Source organism: Mirounga angustirostris, unplaced genomic scaffold, assembly GCF_029215605.1.
Source record: "Mirounga angustirostris isolate CCGP_5_RB_7025 unplaced genomic scaffold, mMirAng1.0.hap1 SCAF_5, whole genome shotgun sequence".
Taxonomy (NCBI): Eukaryota; Metazoa; Chordata; class Mammalia; order Carnivora; family Phocidae; genus Mirounga; species Mirounga angustirostris.
This window is the reverse complement of record NW_026991713.1, coordinates 90,860,013-90,884,701: the sequence shown is the minus strand read 5'-3', so window position 1 is coordinate 90,884,701 and position 24,689 is coordinate 90,860,013. Positions and strand designations below refer to the sequence as shown.

At 40.8% G+C, this 24,689-nt stretch overlaps 1 protein-coding gene across 1 annotated transcript in view; it reads right to left on the bottom strand.

The window, feature by feature from the left end:
- The window catches only part of GRIN2B (glutamate ionotropic receptor NMDA type subunit 2B), a 404,765-nt gene that overhangs the window by 268,624 nt on the left and 111,452 nt on the right, over positions 1-24,689 (bottom strand). The window contains exon 3 of the mRNA XM_045870040.2: positions 10,028-10,456. Coding sequence (XP_045725996.1) covers positions 10,028-10,438 — 411 coding nt within the window. The 5' untranslated portion in view covers positions 10,439-10,456. The remainder of the gene's footprint in view (positions 1-10,027; positions 10,457-24,689) is intronic.

The following is a 24,689-nucleotide window of genomic DNA, read 5'->3' as shown; positions in this document are numbered from 1 at the left end:
CCTTAAGAAATAGGATCTATTTATATCACCATTTTACAGGGAGGACTCTAAGGCTCAGAGAAGTTAAGTACTTTGCCAGAGATCACACAGTAAATAACTAACCCAGGAAACAACCTCGGCAGTGAGATCCCAGAGAACCCCCTCATAACTATGGTGTGGATATTACTTTCCTAGGGCTGCCATCACAAATTACCACACACTTGGCAGCTTAAAGCAACAAAAATTTATTTTCTCACAGTTCCGAAGTTCTGAAATCAAGGGTATTGTCAGAGTCATGCTCCCTCTGAAGGCTCTAGGGAAAAAAATGCCCTTTGCCTCTTCCAGCTTCTAGTGGCTTCCTTGGCATGTGGCTAACCAACTTTAAGCTCTGCCCCTCTTTCAAAACCCTCACCTTTGAGTCTATGTCTTCTCCTCTTCTACCTCTTATAGGGACATCTGTCACTGGATTTAGGGCTACCTGGCTAATCCAAAATGAGCTCATCATGAGATCCTTAACTTCACGACATCTGCAAAGACCCTTTTTCCAAATCAGGTCATATTCCCAGGTTATGAGAGTTAGGACATAGACATATCTTTTGGGGGGGGTCACCACTCAACCCATTACAGTATAGTATAGAGAGCACACAGTTTAATCATTGTTAATTGTTTAATCAATGTTAGCTATTACTATGCATCAGACACGATGGCATGTGTTAGGAATACAAAAATTGGTAAAGTATAGCCCTGGTCTACAATGAGCTCATTGTATAGCAAGTGGGACAGATTAGGGAAATAAAACAGGTTAAGATAAAAGCATAAATAGGGTGCAGGTGGAATGGAAAAAAAAATAAAAGTAAATCCTGCAAAGATGAGAGTCAGAAGAGGGTTCACAGAAGTGCCACAGCCTCTCTTGAAAAGTGAGTCGGTGTTTCTGGATGGACAAGGGAGAGAATATTCTAAGGCGAGGAGATAGCACAAATAAAGGCACAGGGATGCAAAACAGCCAGGACCAGTCAGGGAGCGATAAATAATTTAGTGTGGCTTAACATTACTCTTCAAGGGCGGGGAGGTTAAGAGAAAATCCTGGAGAGGTAGCCTGGGACCAGATCAAAGAGGATGTCTTATTCCAAGCTGTGGGAAAGCAGTGCAGAGTTTTAAGCAAAAGTGTCTAACAATCAGATTTGAGTTTCTAAAGGATCACACAGCTACCCTACCATGTGGCAGTGCAGACAAGAGAGAAGGAGTGCCAGCTTGACGTCATCACAGAGCCTGGAGAGAAGAGGACCATCACAGGGCTCCTTATTGTTTGCACAACCATCCTGAGGGGGAAGGGAGTGTCCTGGGTTGATTCCCAGACTGGGTAACTACCCCCCTTAGAATTCTCTCTTGGTTTTTATAATGCTTCTCTTTCCTCCTTTTTCTTGTTCTCGTCTTATCTCTGATAATTATCTTGGCTCTTTTATCATCTCCACCCCCTCTGGCTATCCCTCAAACAGTGGTGCACCCTAAGGTGGTTCTGTCCTTGACCCACCTCTCTCCTCATTCCACTTGTTCATTCTGAGCCATCTCCACCACCCTCCTGGTTTCCACTACCCTCTGCTCACTAATGAAGTTCATATCTATATTTACAGCCCAAATCACTCCCTTTACTTCCAAGTCCAAATCCAACGGCTTACTAGACATTTCCACTTCTATGACCTACCCATGTTCTAAATTCTAGTCATTCTCCTTCCCACTGTCACCAAATGTATGACAAACCTAATTACTCTTGTCATCATAATTTTTGGAATAGCTCTAAAAGGGTCAACAGTGTTCAATGCTGCAGAAGGTCAAGAATGACAAAAAGTCCATTGGATTTGGCATTTTGTACAAAGTGAGAGACAAGTGAAAACAGCAATGTAACTACTTTTTAAGGAGCTGAATTGTCAAAAGAAAAGAAAGAGGGAGGGAGAACTAGGGTCAAGGAAAGCTTTTATATTTATTTATTAATATGAGAGTGATCTGAATATGTTCAGTGAGGGGAAGAATTGGATTTTGGGTAGAACTATTCTGGACTGTTGGATACTGTCACACATACTGCAGGACACTCAGTGTGCCTGGTCTCCTGGTTCTAAGGGCCAAAAGCACACAGACACATGCACACACACACTTTACAAAAGCAGTCATGACGACATCAAAAACCTCCCCCCTCAAAACATTTCCAAAGATCTCCTGAGGACCACTAAGCTAGAAAAAAAATGCCAGCAGAAAGGAATAAACTGATATTTAAGGGAAAAAAAGAAGTAACAGATGAGCCAAGGTCCCGGTTCTGGAGAAAATGTGAGGAGATTAGACAAAGAGCACAAAAGCAGGGTTTAGTGTGAACCAAGAGAAATGACACATGAGAGATGTTCAAGCTCTGAAAACACACAGACACTGGTTGAATGCCCAGACTGTCACTCACTTCCTTTGAGAGATGCTGTGGACTGACCCCAAAAGCCATTCCCAACCCTTGCCCCTTTGTCACTTCCACCAGAAAGCCTCACGATCCCCACAGCGTTGGCCACATGACTTTGTTTGAGCTCATGAGATTAGGGGCGTAGAGAAGACTCCTCCTCATCTAATACCCACACCCCACCTTCTCCTTCTTTGAGTATGGGCACAACACCTAGAGCTGGGGAAGCATCCTCGTAACCATGAAAAAAATACCAAGGGAATCCCAGAGGTCAGTCCTGACATCACTACCTCACTGAATCACCCCCAGCAGTCCCTGTCTCCAGGCGCCTTGTTCTGAGACACCAATAAGCACCTATTTGTTTAAGCCACTATGAGCAAATCACTAGCTAACGGTCCTAGGCAAAACAGTTACCCTCTCTGATCTACAATTTCCTTATCTGTGTAAAAGGACAAAATACACACCTCATAAATGCAATGAGGGAATTAAACAGAATAACATTTTTAAGCTCACAGAAGGTGACTAGCTCAGAGCTTGACAAAAAGTCAATGACCAATCAGTGTTAGTTCTTTTCTCATTGCAACCGCCTAACAACACATGATAATTTGGGTGTTCTTTGTCACTGTAAAAGAGAATTGTAGCAATAATTTTTTTTGTCCTTAGAAAAATGGAATCAAACTGGTCTTTAACATGATTCTCATGCATGCTGGACCCTTAAACCACAGAATCAAAATATTATTTTGAATAAAACGTAGATCTAATGTCTAAGAACAAGGCAAAAAGAATCACAGAAGTCTCAGAAAGGGGAATAAAAATATATTCTTCAAGTAGAAATCATAACCCAAGGGGCTTTTCAGGGGTATCAGTATGATCAATTAAAAGCTAACTGGTGATAGTTAGTGAATTAACTGCCCCCCCATATAGGTAACATATCACTACCCTCCTACAGAATACCTTTAATATGTCCCTCATCTAACAACTCACTTTTTCTTGTATATCAGCACTTCCAAATCTATGAGTGACCCTAAATTCAAATACTATTTTATTCTGCTAGGCTTTCTTTTTTAATGTTCTTGACTTATCTTCATTGCTTATATCCTGTGTGTATCAGTTTATTGAAATCACTGTATGTCCCGGCTTTGAAAATCTTGGTAAGTCCTGATCGTGTCACAATCAATAACTGCATCACCGTAGAGGCAGAACCCACTGAGCTGCTGCTTATCCACCAGGCCTCAAATGAAGGGTATTAACATCCCAAGGGTTTCTCTTTCAGTTAACAGGAAAACATTAGGATCCCACTTTCTTCAAAAGATTAAGAATGGTCTGGTATATGAAAATACAAGAAAGGGCCTACTGTTTATCAAGCATTGGCTACAGAGCTTCATAAAGCTCACTACCCACTGAGAACTAGGTGTTATTTTGTTCCCATCTTGCAAAAGGAAATTCTGAGGCTCAGAGAGCTTAAACAGCACACAACTAAGCTCACGTATCTGGTGAATGCACAGCGCTCAAGCCTAACGTCTCCAAAGCCTGACTTCTCTCCATACCGTACCCCGCCTTCCTGTAGACACGCCACCACTTTCCTGGAGGATGGATGAGAAACACAGGATGGCTCATGCGTTACTTTCTAGCACCAGATGCTTTCATGTCTATAAATGCCTAAAGTAATTTCCACGGCCTCAGTTTCTCCAAACATTAAAACTGCACCTGGACTTCAACTGGCCAGTCTCTTGAGAGCAAATCCTAGCTCCAGTTCTAAAAGGGAGGGTGTATCGGCCAACAAGACACCCATTCCACCGACACAGGTGGAAAGTCCTGGAATTCACACAGACATGAGCGCTGCATCACTGCAAAGTATACGGGGTCTTAGAGAGAGCTGCCCACCCATCTTTCCCCAAAGTATAACTCAAGGAAGAAGGGAAGATGGGAGAGGAATAGCGGACTTGCAGGCAGGGAATACTACCCCAGCTTTCTTCGGACTCCTCAGTGTGTGGACTGCAAGTTTCAAAATCAGCCAAACAAACATACTTGGATTTGGATCCCAGTCCCACTCTTCTTCTAGCTGTGTCACTTTGGCTGTGGTACATACTCGAATTTGGTTTCCACATCAACTAAAAGCAAATACTACTACTATTTGTCTCACAGGATCGCATGAGAATTAAAATGCTCATTAGCATCACGCCTGGCACAAAATTGGCACGCTCTATTAGCTTTTTTGCCCTCTTGCCTTCTCCACTATGTCTTAACTCTCCTCATCCATACTGTAAAACCACTTCGCTCTTGAAGTATTCAATCCCCAGGAAGACCATAGGACAGACAACTACAAGCCAGGTAAACTGAAAGACACCAAAATTAAGGAAGAAGAACAGAGTAAAATATGAGTAGCATAGCCATCTTGGTTTCCAGATTATGCTGGATACGGAAACCCATACGAGTAACTGGAAGGCAAGAGTCTATTTATAGTGTCACACGTTACTGCTGGCTCAACCACTCTCTCCAAACACTGCCGTGAGATGAGTGTTGGGGGAGCCACAGACAGTATGGGAGAGAGCAAGAAAAGATAGGGCCAATGAAGAGTAGAGGCCATCTTCCTAGCCCCACTTGGATTCAAAACGTAGCGCTCTGTACAAAAAATCAAAGTGCTGTTCAAAGCAACATTTCTCAACCAAACAATTTAGAAAGAATCCCAACAACAGACACCAGAGTGAGAATATTTTCACGTGCCCTTGATTAGGAACAAGATATGGAGTATGGTGCCTGTTTTAACTACCTTACACTTCACTCTGATCAACCCATCTACTTCCAGACCCTGACCCTCTGCTTGGCATACCCTTTTCTCTTCCATTCTTGCAGCATTAAAGACCAGATCTTGTGTCCTCTTGCCTGATCCTACTGTAACTCCCACTTTCCGTTTTCCTTGCTTACTTGCTGCCCAAACCATTGTCACTGGTCCTAATGCTAATGTCAGTAGGTAGGTCTGTCATTCCCTGTCACAGTGCTCCTTGTTCTCTCACCTAAAGCAACTGTTTGTACAGTACTTTTCCAGAGTTTCCCACATATTTCATTTCATTTTACCTTCAAAGTGTTGTAAAGTGGATAGGGCAGAAAACAAAATTGAAATCTTATAAACTGTAAACTGAGTATCACGTAGTTTATGTGATTTGTTTGTTCAAATTTCCAAAGCTCATGAGAATGGAGACTGAAACTCAGGACTTATAATTCTTACTTAGGGTTCTGTGAGGCAGAATTATATCAATAGGAAGCATGAGCTTCAAGATAGGTACTTTTGGGATTTGAATCCCATTCCCACTGCTCACAAGCTGTGGTATCCTGGATGGGTTATTTAACCTCTCTGAGCTAAAATCTGAAAACCCAAGAAAGATTCCAGCAAATCAGCAGAGAAACCTCCTGAAAAGAAATGGAAGTATATCTAGCTTTAGTTCATTATTTAGATTGAGATGGGCATACTAAATCCAGGATCTCAGGGAGAATAAAAGCAATTACAACAAGGCAAAATAAAGTAGGCTCTTTATACTCAGGTGGGGAACTGCCAAAAATCACCTCATACATTTTTAAATGGTCTCTGTTACTATTCTAAACAGTCTTGTGTTATAGACACCTAGCAGTACTTTCCTTATAAGAGCTCTTCCATAGCTGAATGTTCCTATGTTGGCTATGGCATGACTATACTTCCAATGAGCTTTGGCTTCATGGTGGGGAAGGACCAAGGGTCCTACCTCACACATCAGAACCTTTCCCCAGATTTTCACCTGACCTCTTTTCTTCGTCAGCATCCAGTTCAGAAGTGTCTCTACAATTGGCCATGACTCTATCCAATTCCCATTCTGTTCTTGTATCATGAAACTTCCCTTTCTTCAAATTGTTCCAAATAACCTTCAGCTTAGCCTGCAGAATGCTGTGCTGGACACTTAGTGAAGCACCTGCTATGTATTTTCTCATTTAACCTTCAACCACCCTATAATATATATTATGGTCCCCACTATATAGGCAAGGAGATCAATATTTAGAGTAAGTCTAGATTATTGGTGAATAGTCCAGATTCCCACATCTAGAAGTGATGGTTAACACCAGCTCTGACTCCAAATTCAGAGCTTCTAATGGTTCTACTCTTCTAGCTCTCATGCTTTTTTCCACCATGGTATAAGGTACATTTCCTCATTGGGAAAGTAAAACACTCATTAATGTTTGTACTCATTAATTAGCATATGCAAAAAAAAAAAAGTGAGCACAAGCTATTTGACCAGATGCTGACCTTGTGTCTCTCTCCACTTTGGTCAAAAATCTCTATATCCGTGTTTTCTTCCATTACGAACTCCTTCAATCAGGGATTTTATTCCTATAATACAACCTTTCACAAGAACACTTAATAAGTGGGCTTTATTTGAAGCAAACTAACAACAACAAAACTAAGATAAAATGGCATGGCGATTACCTATCTCCTAGAAGGGGGAAGCAAAATAGGCTTATTTATCATCCTTCAGATGGTACCTGTACCTCAAAGACTAGGCCTTAAGCGTGGCAAAGCTGGATTTCTTGGATTTTCTGCATCCGTTTCATTTTCAAATGTTTTGTCCTGTGGCCGCACAGTTGATTCACAGTTGTCAAACTCTGTGTCCTCATTCTATGTTTGTAAAATATGTCCATGGTACTTAAAAATAAACTTCTATTTAAAAAAAAAAAAACTGGCCTTAGAACTTGAGATGTTTTATTTTTGAAACTTGCCCCAAAAGCTTACTTCTCTGAGATCTGGGGACTCTTTATTTGCCTTCATGCAAATCCCTTAGCCCTGCGAATGTCCCTCTGCACAGCTCCCGGGAATCGTGGCGCTGCTGCCCACTCAGCCCGGGTGGTCCCTGCTCACCCTCCTCTGCAGCTTCCAGCCCATTCAGGTGTCTGACCCCTCAGGGCTGAGCTTTCCACCCTCCAGCTTCTGTGGTATCAGGACCTCCTTCTTTCTTCCTTTTCTTTTTTCTACCTCCCTTTTGGAAATCTTTTCAGGTTAGAAGTCAGATATTTTTTAGGCTATTTTAGGAAATTGCTTAAAAACCACTGTTTGCCTTTTTTTTTTTTTTTTTTTTTACTGCAAAGAGAAAAAGAGAAGATGGAATATTTGGGTGTGGTTGCCATGGTGGCGAGGTGAAAGGGGAGAGAGACCAGAGAGGAATCTCATTGCCATCACCTCACTGCTTTCAATCCTCCCTTTTACCCCTAGAAGTAGGAACCGGGGGCCCACTGTGGACTCAGGCTGCACCTAAGAGCTATTCCATCTCAACTCTTCATTATTTCTCTCCTTAGTCAGATCCCAGGATTGCCATTATGAATCAAGTGATGGATTACTTTTAGTTAGGTAATATCTACCACAGTGCTATACAAGGGAGGATAAAGTAAAGAATAGGAAGGTATGTGAGACCTTAACTAGCGTCGCCATTTTCTTGAGAGGCAAGAGAGCATGTGGCCTTTGGGGCCAGCAACCAATGCTGACATCCTGGCTGCACTTACTAGCTACATCATTTGGGCTATGTTTTTTTTCAATCTCTCTGAGCCTCAGTTTCCCCATCTGTCAAACGGAGAAAAATAATACCACTTAGTTCACTGAGTTGTTAAGAGTGTTAAATAAGACAATGTATACAAAGTGCTACGTGCTCGAGCACACGGGAAACACTAAAGCTCCTAGAACAAATCAATGAACAAAAGAGCCCAGTCTTTCAACATGGGCTGCGTCTTACCTCATATGATCGATTATGTTGTTATTATGCATTTGTAAGAGGTACAACAGAGAAACAACTAACCAGTGTAACCAATAACCTTTTCTACAAGGGCGGGAGGGCGGAAGTGCTGAAATATTGCACGATAGCCTGCATAACCAAAAAAAAAAAAAAATTATTTTCACCTGTCATGCTCTCAAGTACGCACTTATTTATGATTCAAAAATTTGGCTCCTCCATCTTGGCCTTCTTTCAGCACAACATTGTGCTCTCAAAATACCACTGCTAAAATATAACATAATCAGCTAAGGACAATGATGTTAAAAAAAAAAAAAATCTACCTGAAGCAGAAGCTCAAGGGGTTTGTCACAGTTGGTCTATATTTTCTATTCTGCTTCAGTTTATCCCACCTCTCTCAGCATGGGCTTCTAGTGCCATAATTTGTTTTCTAATGTCTTTACCTGTGCCCAGGTCAATGGAAGAATACCCTTCTCATATGCAACCCGCGGTCCCTCCATTGAGTACTTCAACTTGACCTTTCCTAGACTGAATAAAGGAAGCTCCCAAACAGAAGAGAGTCATCTCTGCCTGCTGCCGACAGATGGCGGTAGTGATCACACACGGTTACTTGAGCCTGCTAAACTCTGCACTGTAGTGTTCTCAGCTGGCCCAGGAGCATGCTTGTGCTGTCAGTGCTAGCTTTTGAGGTATTTACAAACATCAGTGACCCCATTGCACGTCCTTTAAGTACAGAACTACAGACAGTTTTGAAAGTGATGGTAAGAAGCAGAAGATGACAAAGCAAAGATAGAGACCATTTAAAAAACCCAAAGTGATGAGAGCCAATAAATCCTGCACTTGTGGTGAAATGAATCATTCTAAGGTATGAATAACCGCAAAGGACAACGCCTATGTGAGAAGCGCTGTACCTAAGCAATGAGCAATAATCATTAAGGCAAGGAGAAATCTCTGAATAAGTAAAAAATGGAAAAGCAAAACAGAACCACAAACAAAACACCTTCTGCGCAACTAGAGAATAAACATCACTGTCAGATCCTAATTAGCTTGTCAGAGAAAGTTAACCTCACGTTAACGTAGAAGTCTACGATTTCTTTGAGGCCGTAAAGCTGCAGTGCGCAACCTTAATCACGTACTAGAATCGTGTGGGAAGCTTTCAAGAAGAAGCCAGCCGTCCAGGCTGCACTGCAGGCCAACGATCAGAATCTCTGCGCGTGGGACCCAGGCATCAGAAGTGTTGAAAGCTCCTCAAGTGATCCAATGCGAAACCAAGGTTAAGAACCAATGCCTTCAAATCTAAGCATGGAGAAAATGCAGCTGCTACTGGTTCCATGGATTAAAATCCATTCCAATGTGTAGATCCCCGTGTGACACGCACAGACACCTTAGCAGTAAGTACTTCCCTACGACATTTGTATCTGCAAGGAGACAAATAATCTGCCTCAAGGGATTTTTTCTTTTTATAGTCCTGAAGCTGGCATGGGGCGGGGGGAGTAGAATATGTGTTTCCAAAAAAGAACAGAGCACGCCTTACTTTAAAGGTTTAAAGGAGCTATGCACACACATATTTGAAGAAAATGTATCACAGAACTATAAGCTTCAACATCTCTTAGTCATTTCAGTGAATCCATTTACAAACAAATGGACACACACACCTGTTCAAGACTGTAGGCGCTCTGAATACCTGCACCTTTTCCTCACCTTCATCTCCAAAGGAAGGGACCGATCCCTGATCTATCTACTTACTCAGAGCATTCTGGTTACTTTCCGTCTTTCATCATCAAGTTTTACATTACAACACATGTGTCATTCAGTTCTCAAGACAAACCACCCCTGCCCCCAGGTTCTCCTCCCTGTAGCCCTCTTTTACCTTATCTGCCATTATCATTGAGGAGCCTCCGTGGATGCCCAGGATGGGGGTGAGAGTCTGGGCTGAAATGAAGTCAAGGATCTGGGCAATGGCCTCCTGATCTGTGTCGTCGGCAAACACCACGCCCTGGATCTTCCGGTCAGACATGAGATCACAGATGCGGGTGATGATGCTCTTTGGGTCAGTCTCATTCATGGCTACCAACTCCACACGGGGTACCACGGAGAGATGGTGGAAATCATCTTTCTCGTGGGCATCCTTGATGGCCACCTCGTCGGAATTGCCCACGAGGATGACAGCAATGCCGATGCTGGGGGGGCTCTTCTGAGAACGAGCTCTGCTGCCTGACACGGCCAGGACAGCCAACACCAACCAGAACTTGGGAGAACAGCACTCTACTCTGGGCTTCATCTTCAACTCGTCGACTCCCTGAAAACACAAAGAGAGTGGTTAAATTATGACTCTACTCCACGACCTATCTTTGAAGGGGCTGGATACTGCAAGTCAAGGGCCTTATATCTCCTTTCACTGATCATCAACCCAATGTCTATCTTCAAGCCCAGTCCCTGATCTCTCGTATCTGCTCAGCAGAATGGGAGAAAGAAAATGAAACTTTCAAAAACATCAGGAATCCTTAAGCAAGACAATAAAAGCTATTGCTATGGCCATCAGCAGCAAACAGGCAAAAGAGGGAAAGAGGACGCAAGTGGTCCAGGCAGTCACACCAAGGCGGGGGTCCCTCTGGTGCTGTGTGATCCCTGGCACTTCTGCCACAACCCATCCTTGAATTGCTCTTGGGCCAAGGGAATGGCAGAGACCAGGCAAATGAACTGCACAATGGACTCAGGAGAGGCTAAGAACAAAACATGGTCTAGATAAGCTGGCTATTGGGAGCTAAAGAAACATAAGCCCCTTTACTTTGTGCTCACCTCAAGGAGGACAAGAGCCTGAAAAATTCTTCAGCAACTCTTTTAGTAACTGACTTTTATTACTACGGGACAACAACAACAAAACACCATAAACCAATACATGGACAGTACTTTAAAAAACATCTCAATTGATCCTGACAATAACCCAAGAGGGGAAAAAATAAGAAAGATATTATTATTCCCCTTTTATAGATATTAAAGCTAAGGCTCAAAGAAGCTAAGAAGTCCAACACTGGGAACCAATTAAGTGAAACAGACACGAATCCAGATCTTCTGGTTTTCACGTCAATTTACATTTCATTGCATTACACCACACTGCTTCTCACATTGTCAATTATTACAAGGAATAGGATTTTTGTTTTTCGTTTTTAACTAGGCTCAAATTCATGACTGTGAGATCAAGACCTGAGCTGAGAACAAGAGTCAGATGCCCAACCAACTCGGCCACCCAGGGACCCCTATAAGGAATAGTTTTATTGTGATTTGTTATACATCAAAGTATGGTGATGTGGACAAATACTATTGATATCTGTAGTAATGTTAGAGCCACGTTAGAAAAATTTTTCATGGCATCCTATAGCAACAACTTCCTCGAGATGACTGATTCCGTGTTTGTACATAATTCACCACCTTTTACCTATAACACACTCCTGCATTTTGCTTCCCCATATGCCCCTAAATCTTACACTATGCACCAGACTGAGGACACAGCTCCCTATGGAGCTTGGTCATTTCTCTTTACATTTCTCACCATTCTCTAAAGGCTCTTCTTATTTAAATAGAACTGATCCTGCTTATGTTGTTTTGACTTGTTTTAAATAATCATTTATGGCACACCTGTTATACTCTGTGCACTGTGTTAGGCATTTCCTTATATGTGATCTCTTCAGTCCTCATAGAAATCCTATAAATTAGTCATCTTTATCCCCATTTCTCAAATGGAGAAACTGAAGCTCAAAACAGTTATGTAATTTTCCCAAGGTCAGTGATACTATAATACCAGCATGCCAATATGTAAACATAGCATTTTTGTTCTCCAAGGAAGTATTCTACAAACTATACCCAAAATCAGAAGCAGGGATTTTCATTCTTCTACCAAGATCAAGGATGAAAGTGCTACTTAATATCTCCTACTTGCATGAAAGGAAAGGTAAGATACCAGGGATCTAAAAACTTTGAGAGTTTGAGAGTTCAACTAACAAAAAGAAACAATGAGGATATTGAAAAGAAAGATAAGGAAGCATTCAGTCTGAGCAGACTGACTGCAAAGGGCATTAAGGATTCAGGAGTGAGAGGCTGGGGACATTCTGTGGCTGAAGAAGCACAAAATCCAATCCAGTTCTTGGCAGAAAACATTTTGGAACTCTCGCTGTGGTGCTCATCCTTCCACACTGCCAAGAAGGAGAGCTATATTGATCGTCTTGTCTATTGCTTATGAATAAGACGAGTAGCTCAGTGGTTCAACCCTGAGCACAGTCTTCTGGTCTCCGTGAACCCTGGAAACCCAGGTCAATGAATTGTATCCAACCTAGCAAGAGGCCCAGGGCCCGCATTCCTCGTCCTGGAGCTTAAAGCAAAGTAGTGCTATATGGGGGTGAGCGGCACTGAACATTCAGGGGAAGACAGGTTGAGCACCTCAAAGAGCTGTTGGCAAAATAATAATTATAAGAATAATCTGTTCTATTTCAGAGATTGCTTCTCAGGAAGAACCAAAAGATTTCAAATTTGGCAAAACCAGCGGCTAGCTTCATTCCAATAAGATTCTGATCCTACACTGACAAGTCCCTAAATCAGATTCCTTCACATTGAAAAGTGGTCCACCCTGCCATGACAGTTTATTAACTTTAATGCACTCTACACTCTCCCACTTTGATGTTTTATTTGCTCTTTTTAAACTATCTCTTGTGTTCCCCTATCTCTTCTCACACAATATATTAGACTTTGTTATGCAATGGCTAGTTGTGACACCCAAAGAATAGAATCTTGGTTTTACAGACCGTCTCTTTTATACTAAGGATAGAGCAGAGCACTTTACAAAGCAATACATTAAGGCAGATACCAGCAACAAAGGGGCGGTGAGACAAACAGAGAAGCTGCTTTGAATACAAACTCAATTTCACACGTTAGGAGGGGGTCAGTTGAGAGAAAGCATGCTGTCCAAGGTAAGCAAATTGCTTTTGCTCCCTTCCACAGACCACAGTTAGTCTTCATGCAGCTTTGCCCCCAACCCGCCCCTGGACTTCACTCTCCCTTGGTAGAACTGAGCGCTGTTGCCTTGGCTCTCACGAGAGCTTGCATGTATCGACCTAAATACCTGCTTATTATAACCATATGATTATGTGACTGCCTCTCTTAACTAGTTGGTATTCTCCTTGCAGGCAGGGGCTCTTAGGCTCAGTCACCATTTACGGAGCCCCTACTACCTGGGCAAACATTGTTCTTGGTGTGGGGGATTCAAGAGGCACAGGCTCCACCCTCCACAGTCTAAGAGAAGATATATACGAAGAAGACCTCTTCTCATTTCTATTTGCATGCTTGGGATCTAGCAGGGCCTCACATACCATAGGCAAGGACTCAATAAATATAAACCACTGAGTTTCTACCATTATAAAATTGTCAATATTTGACCATTTTTACCTATAATAGTAGCCTATATTACATATTATGTACTTATAATAACATTTTACCTGTAATTTACCATAAAGCCAGACTCTATTATTGCCAGGTAATTTTCCTGTATTATTAAATCACATATAAACATTTTAAGTCATAATTCTTCCCTATATTATAAAGAAGGAACCTGATCTTCTGAGAGGTTATAAGTAAATGACAAAGTTCACACAACTAATAAGGGATGGTATTAAAATTTGTCTATCCCCAAACCCTTGCTCTTTCCTTTCTCCTACCTCTCAATATAATAAGAGTATATGAATAAATGAATACATGAATGAATGAATGAATGAATGAACAAAATCACCAACCAAAACCCAATTGCATTTTGATACCAGGTCTGCATTAACTAAGTCCCTGAGGATGAACAAGTTGCCCAATCACTATCACCATGTCCTCGGCAGGGAAATCAGGATATATGCCCAACCTAAATACCTGAAAGAGTTCTTGTGAGGATCAAATGATAGAATGTATATGGAAGTGCTTTGAAGAATATAAAGTACTCTATAGATGCAAAGGATGTTACCTTTAAGCTTCTACAGAAGTTGTTCAAGGAGACTAGCTATTTGTGAAAGCAAAAAGTCAGCATGTGGGAGATGGTAAGAGAAAGGCAGACCGAGGCTGAGAGGAATATTAACAGGAATGTCATGGGGGGCAAGACATATTAGCTCCCTGACCGATGTAACTCCCTGAACAACATGCTTCAGGTTAGCAGCAAGCTTGGCTTGCTTACTTGGCTGCACTTGGCTTGCCAGTCAAGTGCAACAGAATTCAAGAGTCATTCAGGCCAAGGTCAGTAATGGCAATCAGGGGAGCTCGGCACCCCCAGACCATGCCACCCAGAATTCGGGCACTGGGGTGCACAAGCAGAACCAACAGCAAAGGGACAGGATTGGAGATGTGACTGCCCACTGCCTGGCCCTCTGCCTCCCTGAAGCACAAGCTGAGTGGTCATCAGATGTCCGGCAAGCAGAAGACCACAGCAGCTGAGGTTCACGCTTCCAGCTGGTACAACATAACTACAACAGGAACCAGTCCACACTTGGCCCACACTGGCTCCAAGGGAAGACACATCTGAGTGAGGATCTGAGCCAATCCTGTCCTCAGAGAAAACTGAGTCCTGGGGTAACACCAACGGGAAGGATAAAATGTGATTTAATAGATGATTAACTCAAATTTCCAAGCACCATCCTGTAATGCAGTCAGGACCATGCTGTTTGGAGTGAACCAGTTAAGAAGACTGTGATTAGAATATGACATGCAGTGAGAGAAATGAAGATTAGAAGTGCCAGAACTAGGACACCTGGGTGGCTCAGTCGGTTGGGCATCTGCCTTCGACTCAGGCCGTGATCCCAGGGTCCTGGATCAAGTCCCACATCGGGCTCCCTGCTCGGTGGGGAGTCTGCTTCTCCTTCTCCCTCTGCTGCTCTCACTGCTTGTGCTCTCTCTCTGTCTCTTTGTCAAATAAATAAATAAAATCTTTAAGAAAAAAAAAAAAAAAAGAAGTGCCAGAACTATACATCAGGTCCAGTTTCCCAAGCTACCAATAAAAACAGGCCTTAAAATTCCTAACATTAGAGAGTGTGGGGAAACAAGGAGTCTCATACAGTGTAAGTCAAGTGAAGTATAAATGAATAGAACCTTCTTGGGGGTTGGAATATCTATCAAAATTTTAATATCAAGATAAAATAAAGTCCATATGTGAAAACATTAGAAGTGACAATGAGAGATGTCACATACTGGTACCAAGAAGTTACAATAATCATAAACATACCTGAATCTTAACATCTAGGCTTAACATGTGTCAAGTATGAACTAAAATACCTGGGGAGAAACAGATAAATCCAACAGATGAAATATAAGCAATGACATAAATGATCAAAAAAAACAGGGGCGCCTGGATGGCTCAGTCGTTAAGCGTCTGCCTTCGGCTCAGGTCATGATCCCAGGGTCCTGGAATCAAGTCCCGCATCAGGCTCCCCGCTCAGTGGGGAGCCTGCTTCTCCCTCTCCCACTCCCCTGCTTGTGTTCCCTTTCTCGCTGTGTCTCTCTCTGTCCAATAAATAAAATCTTTAAAAAAAAAAAAACAAAGAAACAAAGCCTGAGGGGAGCCTGGGTGGCTCAGTCGGTTAAGTATCCGACTCTTGATTCTGGCTCAGGTCATGATCTTGGGGTCATGAGATCAAACCCTGAATCAGCCCCCCCCCGCCGCCGCCTTGGCACGGAGTCTGCTTAAGATTCTCTCTCTCCCTCTCCTTCTGCCCCTCTCCCAGCCCCTCCCCCACCTCTCTCTCTCAAAAAGAAAAAACAAAAACAAAGCCTGAGTAATAAGCTTCTACTAGTTCAGAGATCCAGATATACATGTACCATAGAGAGTACATATTCTTTCAAAGTACATGGAAAATATTAAATTTACAAAACTGCCTCAATAAATTCCAAAGAATCAATATGAAACAATTGCCATTTTTCTATAATGTGACTAAATTACAAGTGAACTTTTAAAGGTAGCTAAAAAAAATCACATATCCAAACACTTTTTTAAAACTGATTACCAAGTAACTCTAAAGTGAAGGGAAAGATTAAAAGAAACTAAAAAACTCTTTGAACAGAATAACAATGGAAACATTAAATATCAAAATTTCTAGAGCACAACTAAAACAGTTTACAGAGAAGTTTATATCTTTAAGAACATTTATAATAAAACAGAAAATGAAAAATAATTAATAATTACCTGAGTCAACCTTAGGGAGAAATTACATAAAGATAAAAGCATAAATTAATGAAACACAAGCTAAATAAAAGAAAAAACAAAACCAAAAGCTGATTCTTTAAAAGACTACCATAGACAAAGTTCTGACAAGACCAATCACGGAAAATAGAGAGAAAATGTAAATTAAATTGACAATGGAAAAGGGAATAATAACGTGTGTGTATATATATATATATTATATATATGATGGAAATTTTAAAATAATAAAAGTATATTATGAAAATGAACTGCTTTTAAACGTAATGTATAAATAGCTAATAAAAAAAGCAAAACAAGGTTCAAGAAAATATAGAAAATTTAAATATAGTAATAACCATTAAAAAAATGAAATGGTTATCAAAGTCCCCCAGTTCTAATTCACCAAAACCAGTCCACCACCTGTGCACCCCACCTTTGCCAAAATAAGAGCAAAACAGGCATGCATGGTTTTATAGATGAGGCCTACCAAATTTTTTTTTTTACAATTTTATTTATTTATTTGAGAGAGAGAGTGAGCGAGCAAGGAAAGGAGCCAGGGGAGAGGGAGAGAGAGAATCCCAAATACACCACACGCTGAGCATGGAGCCTTACAGGGGGCTTGACCTCACGACCCTGAGATCATGACCTGAGCCCAAATCAAAAGTTGGAAGCTTAACTAACTGAGCCATCCAGATGCCCAGAGGCATACCAAACTTTTAAGTAAGAAGTGAAGAGTTGAGCAAAATAGAAAAACAAGGGAAGTTTAAGTTCTAAATCTAGATAATTAAGGTAGAAGAAAAGATTATTATAGGTCCCTTTCATTTATGAATATAAAGACAAAAAAAATCCTAAAAAAAATATTAGCTAAACAAAAAAATAGTATATTTTAAAAATAATAATAATCATAATCAAGTGTGGTTTATACCAGGAATGTAAGGACGGCTTAACTTCAGAACATAAATCAAAATAATTTACCACCTTAATGGATTAAGGGAGATACTTACATGAATATCTCAAAAAAACTGATGGAAACACATCTGATTAAGGGAAACATTTATTTATGATATAAATGTTAGCGTATGTTTTTAAAAAATTCTTTGATAACAGGAAATGAAGAAGATCATCAATCTTTACCTGGTACAAGAATATACTAAAGACTTTTGATCACATCCATTTTGGCATTCAGAAAAAGGCAAGGTTAGTGGCTAGCTATCACTACTACTGGAAATTTTGGTAATAAAAGAAGTCAAGAAAACAAAAGGGTTTTTTTTTTTAAGATTTATTGATTTTAGAGAGAGGGAGAGAGAGAGAGTGGGGGGGAGGGGCAGAAGGAGAGGGAGAGAGAGAATCTCAAGCAGATTCCCCATTGCATGCGGAGCCCAACCTGGGGCTCGATCTCATGACTTCAAGATCGTGACCCCAGCCGAAACCAACTGAGCCATCCGGGCACCCTGAAAACAAAAGTTTTGAAGAATGGGAAGGAAAGGAAAAATAAACTAGCATTATATGAAGATATGATGATTATTTACATAGGAAATCCAATAGAATTTAAAAACTATTATTTTTAACATGGGTACGGTGTGATTGCTAGATAAACAATACTCTTAGAAAACATCAATAGCTCTCTTTTAACCAACTAGAAAATATGATAGTCATATCAGCAAAAGCAACTCTAAGTTATTTAGGAATTAACAAAGAATACATAAGACCTCTGCAGAGAACATTTCAAACTCTATTAAAGGGTATGAAAAAAGGCTTGAACAATGTAATCATATACCTCATTCATGGATGTGATCACAATATTATAGAGTTCTATTTTCTCCCGAATTAATCTATAACTTCAAGTCAATCCCATCAAAATAACAGTAGGATTTTCAAAGGAATTTTATTAACTTATTCTAAAATGTATATGGAAGATAAAGGTACGGAAAGAACTAATTAATTAAACAGGACGTCCTTATCTGAGCCAATAATAAAAGTGTGCCATGAACTGAGAAGTATGATTAACTCAACTCTGCAGAACAGATCCAAAATAAAATTTTTAATTAACATAAATTAAATTTAAGTTCCAAGTCAATTTTGAGTTTTATTTTCTAAATTCAAATTTAGAGGAGCAGAGAAAATGCTGAACCAAAAAGGTACTTTTGACTCAGAATGCTTAGCTTAGGCAATAAATGCGTTCACCAATCATCTGATGCAGAAAGTGTGAGTATCACAGATGTCAAATATGTACTAACTAATGCCATTCTGAAATACAAAACTAATATCTATTTCTAGCAAATGAATTACAATGCCATCTATATATGAAATTGGAAACCCAATTTCAATCCTCCAAATGCATTTAGGGTCTGCTAAATATCAACTAAACATCATCTAAACATCCTCTAAATCTGTAGAAATAACATATAAAAGGCACGAATCTTTGATTTCAGTTGACTTAGAACCTAAAACTTCTCTCTGCATTGTTATTCCCTCTGCATTGTTGTTCCCCTCAGTCTCACACTATTACCATCAGCCATTACACTCTTTGAGCTTCTGAACTCTGTTGCCCCCGCTCTTTCTTCAGAAAGGAACACGGTAAGAAATCCCTGGTAGTTTGGGAGGTTGGGGCAGGTGCTGAGACTCTGTGCTCATGAAACCAGTGATGAAAGAAAATTCTACCTAGACATCCTATGAGCAAAATGACTCCATTTCTAATGTAGTGACTGGCATGGCAATAAACAGTGCTCCCTGGTCCTGTTAGGGTATTTACTTATCTAAAGACACTCTTGTGTGGAACCAACCCCAAATCCGTTTCAACATACTGTAGCCACAACAAATACAGAAAATCAAAGAAAAGAGGGACTTAGTTAAATTGCTGCTGGGAAAGTGTTTAATCAGAGAAGAGCAAGACAGACGAGAAGGAAAAGATACAGGTAAACCCTTGACCCAGCAGATGAACAATTAAGTCCTCCTACACAATGCAGGCAAGAATGCCCTTCTAAAGACCACCAGTCCCTTCAACCCCTACAAGACGATGTCCTCATCACCGCAAAGGGCTAATGTGGCACTGAATTCCTTAGCAGAAAAATTTTCTTTCTTAGGACTTCTGCTGAATAAGAGCCTTCTTGTGCTTACTTGGTCCAAGCTGACCTACCATCTGAGTGCCTTCCTTGTCCTACAACACTTCCAATGGCTAAATCCAGGCTTTTTGATCTGAGCTGTTCTTTCCTGCTTTCTGTACAAAGTAGAAGGATCGTTTCTACTGTCACCCAAGTTCTTAACACAAGGGTTGTACAGATAACTAATAAAGGATTATAAAACACTTTCTGTGTGTGCATTTTAATAGAAATGCGTAATACAAACATAGATGATTATCTGTACTCTTACCAGCAACAATTCATTCATGGGCTTTTTTTTCCCCTTTAATATTCTGCAAGAGCAGACACCAAAATTGTTCAAAGTTTCTCTTCTAACATCTGCACATGGTTCTTAATTATAATTAATTTATATGCCGTTAAGGACAGTGTGGGCAGCCCTGATGAAATCCAAACCTTTTGAAACCTGATTCTGATTACTACCATTTGGCAGCCGATTAGGGCAATTGCAAGTATTGGTTTAACAGCAAAATAGCATTTTCAAGTGTTAATAAAAATTATTGGCTTGTCACTGACTATTAAAGGGGTGCGGGATGAGCAGCGCAAATGGGTGACGGATGATAAAAGCAGCACAGGAACAGCGCAACAGGAAAATCTCAACTGGGAAGGACATCCAAGGAAGATATCGGGAGGGCAATCATGAGCCAGGGATGGGGCTGGGGCGACTAGACCTATAGACACTTACCAAGAAAACACTGGTGTTCTCAGATGCAGATAAACAACTGTGCTAACATATATCTAAAATTTGGGTGTTGAAAAAGGCCACGTCCAAGTCCCCCAGGATGACCTGCTCTGCTGCCTCAGTATATTCCAAGCCACTGTAACCCTCGACAAACTACTGTAAACCCCAGCCCCGCCCAACAACAAGAATCATGCTATGTCGTGCCGGGCAGAAGAAAGCTGCGGAGTTGAGAACACGTGCTTTACGTTTACTCCTAACTTACTGTGCAATCTTGGATCAGTTTTCTTTACCTCTCTGACCCTCAGCTCCCTCATCTGCAAAACGTGAGACTCGTCACTGCTGCCACAGGATTCCGGTGAAGACTGATTTGACAAATGTTTATTGAATGTTTTCTATGTGCCAGATAATGTGCTACACGATGAGATGCAACACTGAACGTGATACAATCTATAAGGAGCCTTCAGTATCGTGGCCAAAACAGACAAAAAGACAGGAAATTACAAGTACGATGTGACAAGAGCTATAACAGAGCACTCCCAGTGCACCATAGAAGGCCACCTAATTCTGCCTGGGAGATCAGAAAGAAACAATACACTGAAATTGCAAAAATAACAAAATATATGGGACACCTGGGTGGTGCAGTTGGTTGAACATCCAGCTCTTGACTTCAGCTCAAGTCATGATCTCAGGGTCATGGGATCCAGCCCTACCGTCTTGCTCCGCACTCAGGAGGTGGGGGAGTCTGCTGGAGATTCTCTCTCCCTCTCCCTTTGCCCTACCCTGCCGCTCACACACTTGTGCTCGCTCTCTCGCTCTCTCTCTCTCAAATAAATCTTTAAAAAATATATAACAAAATATTAGTTAGAAGGGTATCATGATACAGTGAAGAAAGCAAGCAATATTTGCCACTGAAATTTACATCCACAGAAGTGTGTTAGAATCCCATGGAACTTTGCTTTAAGTGACACTATGCATATAGAGTTCATTTCTAGTGCTTCATAGAACTGCAGTTAATTCTTGGTATTATTTTTGACTTTTTAAGGGCTGTGCTAAAATGAGAGAATGTCTCATGTTATGTTATGTTAGAATTTAATTACATATGCTTTAGAATTTTCTAAGACAGCCATCCCCTGAATCCCGTAAATGTGAATTTTGCTATAATAACTGCTAATAAAATGATACTGACACAGTGCAGGAAAAAAGATCTAGAAGTCAAAGAGATCTAGAACTGAAATTTGGATGTGACACCTTGTGGGGAGGGGAGGCAATAACTTAAATTATCCAGACATCATTTTCTTCATTATAAAATGGGGATGATTGTCCTCACCTCACAGAGTTGTTGTGAATATTAAACGATTTACTTGAAAGCATCCAGCAAAGAGCAGGTACCTGACATTTATTCATTGAATGTGAATATACTCTGTTCAGAAGGAGATAAGGAGTTTCTTTTGTCTCAGATTACTTAGAAAGGAGTCTCCCTCTCCCCTACCACCCTCTCTAGCTTTCATACAATTTCCACTGACCTTAGAAATGGGTTGTTTTAAAAAGTCAGTCTAACCTCACACTTATGAGAATGTCAGAGAGATATCTCAAGCATCAATATCAAGTGCTAGCAAGTTTCAGAATGTATGTGGAACTCGCATACATTGCTGGTGGTTATGAAAATGGTGTACTCACTCTAGAAGACTGTTTTTATGATTCACATAATGTTGAACAAGTTTACCACATAGACTGCACTCCAAGGTATTTATCTAACTGACTTGAAAACTTTTATTCTACAAAACACTGCATGCAACTGTATATAGAACACCTTTCCACAGTTGTCAAAAACTAGAAACCATCTAAATATCTTTCAGTGGATTAGTACATCAAATATGGCACAAATAACAGGACATGACCCAGTGATGAAGAGAGCTACTGAGGCCCATAACAACATGGGTGGATCTCAAGGGCAAAATGGTGACTAAATGGAGTCAGTTTTAAAATGTTGTATCTGGCATAATTCCATGTATGTAACATTCTCAAAAAGATAAAAACTACATCAATGGAGAACGTATCAATGGTTGTCATATGTCAAAACATATTAGGGTTTGGGGAGGGTGAGGCTAAAAAAGGGCAGCAAGAAGGAGTTCTAGAATCCTAATTGTGCTGATGAATCCAAACAAGTGTTTTAAAAATCACAGGCCTGTACATCCAAAAAAAGTCAGTTTTACTGTATATTCATTTAGAAAGTCAAATGATATTACTAAAATTGTTTTTTTAAAAAACTAGTCTACAAGCAATAACCTGATATCCAATACAAACAATATTTAAGGTAGGTTTTAAATCCTCGAACCAGGCAGCACTTACTTCCCCCTTTTCCCCCTCCAGCCACCAAACTGCCACCAAATTTTGTGCAAAGTAATATGACAACTTCAATTACATCAAAACACTAATTTCTTATCCTTAGAATCCACATCTTCACTCATCAACAGTGATTCTCCCTGCATGGAGTATAGGAAAGGCAAACCCAATTCTGGGTTTACTCTAGTTAGCAAGGTACCTTTCTAGCAAAGCCTAATGAAGTGAGAACAAGGATTACATCTGTGTTCCTTGTCTATCTCTTGTACTTAGCAGAGTGCCAGGCATATGGCAGGTGCTCAATAAACATTTATTGATGACTATTCACAAATGAACCAATGAAGAGTACCTAAGAATACCAATAACGAATTGCCTGTCTCCATCAATACTGATGTAGAAATGAAGGCACTGTTTTAGTTCTTTCATTTAGTTCTTTCATTCCCCAAGGGTTATAACATGAAGGAAAATACTACAAACAGCAATACCATTTCCAGTTTCTAGATATCATATAGGAATCCTAGGTCAATAATGTTAGCTGGTAATTACTTATATACCTGAGTGTTTATTTGCATATGTACATATCTATGTGAATCAATGCCTATATGAGTGATTTATGCATATGTACATAATTAGTCCTCTTGCCCTTGGCCTCTGAGTTCTAAGATGATTCTGCTGATGAAAGATGGCAGCCATACATGATCCAGCCTTCACTCCAAGCTTAGATTTAAAACAAGATGCCAAGGCCATAAAAGACTTCACAAAGAGCACAGTAGCAAGGCCAGAATCAATAAGGAACAAAAGCTACACAATTTGAGTGGGCTGGCTATTAGGCCAACTCCAGATGCACTCATATATTCCTTAATATAAAATGCCAGTTTTATTACCGCCTTCCACACACATATTTGTTAAGCACACAACCAATTATAACTGAGCTCTGACCTTGTTTAAATCCCTCTAACAACACATGTGGAATTGAGCATCTACTCAGAGAATTAATAAGTTGAAACATGACTCTAATTTCCCTTGCCCTTCCTTCCTCTCTTCCCCTTCCTCTCAAATTACTCTGTAAGTATGGTGAGTAGAAGGGACACAGAACTGAGGATCACAAAATCTCAGGCTCGATAACAATTCTGCCGCCCACCAGTCACATAACTGAGAAAGAATTAACTCAACCAGTCTGTGGCTCTATTTCTTTGTCAAGGAAGATGGACTGGTTGTTCTCAAAGTCTCTTCTAGCTTTAAAAATCTGTAAATACCCCAATCTTCCATTTTCCCCTCAAGCTCAGTGCTCTGCTCTGAGCCCTGGGAGACAGACCTATTTTAAGCACATCGATGGGCTTCCTCGTCCTGTGGCTTCTAGTTTGGTTTGGTTTTACCAATAGAGAGCACACGCAGGAACCCTGGGGGGACAAGATGACCAAGTCTAGGGCATTTACGGTTCATGCTTCCCTCCACGAGGGTCCATTGTGGGTTGGCTGTATCACTTGACTAAAGGTCACAGCTTCCATAAAATGACCCTCTCCACGTGGCTCTCTTCACACAGCACCCCCTCCAGATTCCGAAAATTGCTCCCATTTTCCTCCTCTGGGACTACAGGTGGTGGGAACTACACCAAGTTGCATCTAGCTCCGGGATACTGTACTACTTCTTGTAGTTTCTGTGCACTGTCCACACCTTGGTAAACAGTCCTTTTCCAAACTCGCTTCAAACTAAACCGATTCAAGGTGTCGTTTCCTGCTCTAATCATAAATAATACAGATTCCTCCTGCATTCCACAAGAACGCCTAGGTGCCTCTCTTAGTTTCAAAATAGCAAAAGTGGGACCTGAATTCGACCACCACCCACCCCTAGAATAAAGTACACCCTCTCTTGATCAAGCTTCCTGCTTATCCTCAGGTTCTGGTTAGCAGCATCAGAAGCAGCAATGCTGTGGAAGTGCCTAGCCCTCGGCAAAGAATGGATAAACATCTGTCGACTATTTCAAGAAAACAGCCTTCCGAAGTGAACATTTTGAAAATGAGGAATGTAAAAAAAAAAAATCAGGAATCAGAAAAACACACCAAACAATTATCAGAATGACTACAAAGCACAGTCCAGAGAAAGGCAGAGCATTTTCATGAAGGAAAAGGTGGTCATTAAATGGGACTTCACACTGCTGAAGAAACAGACTGGTTAA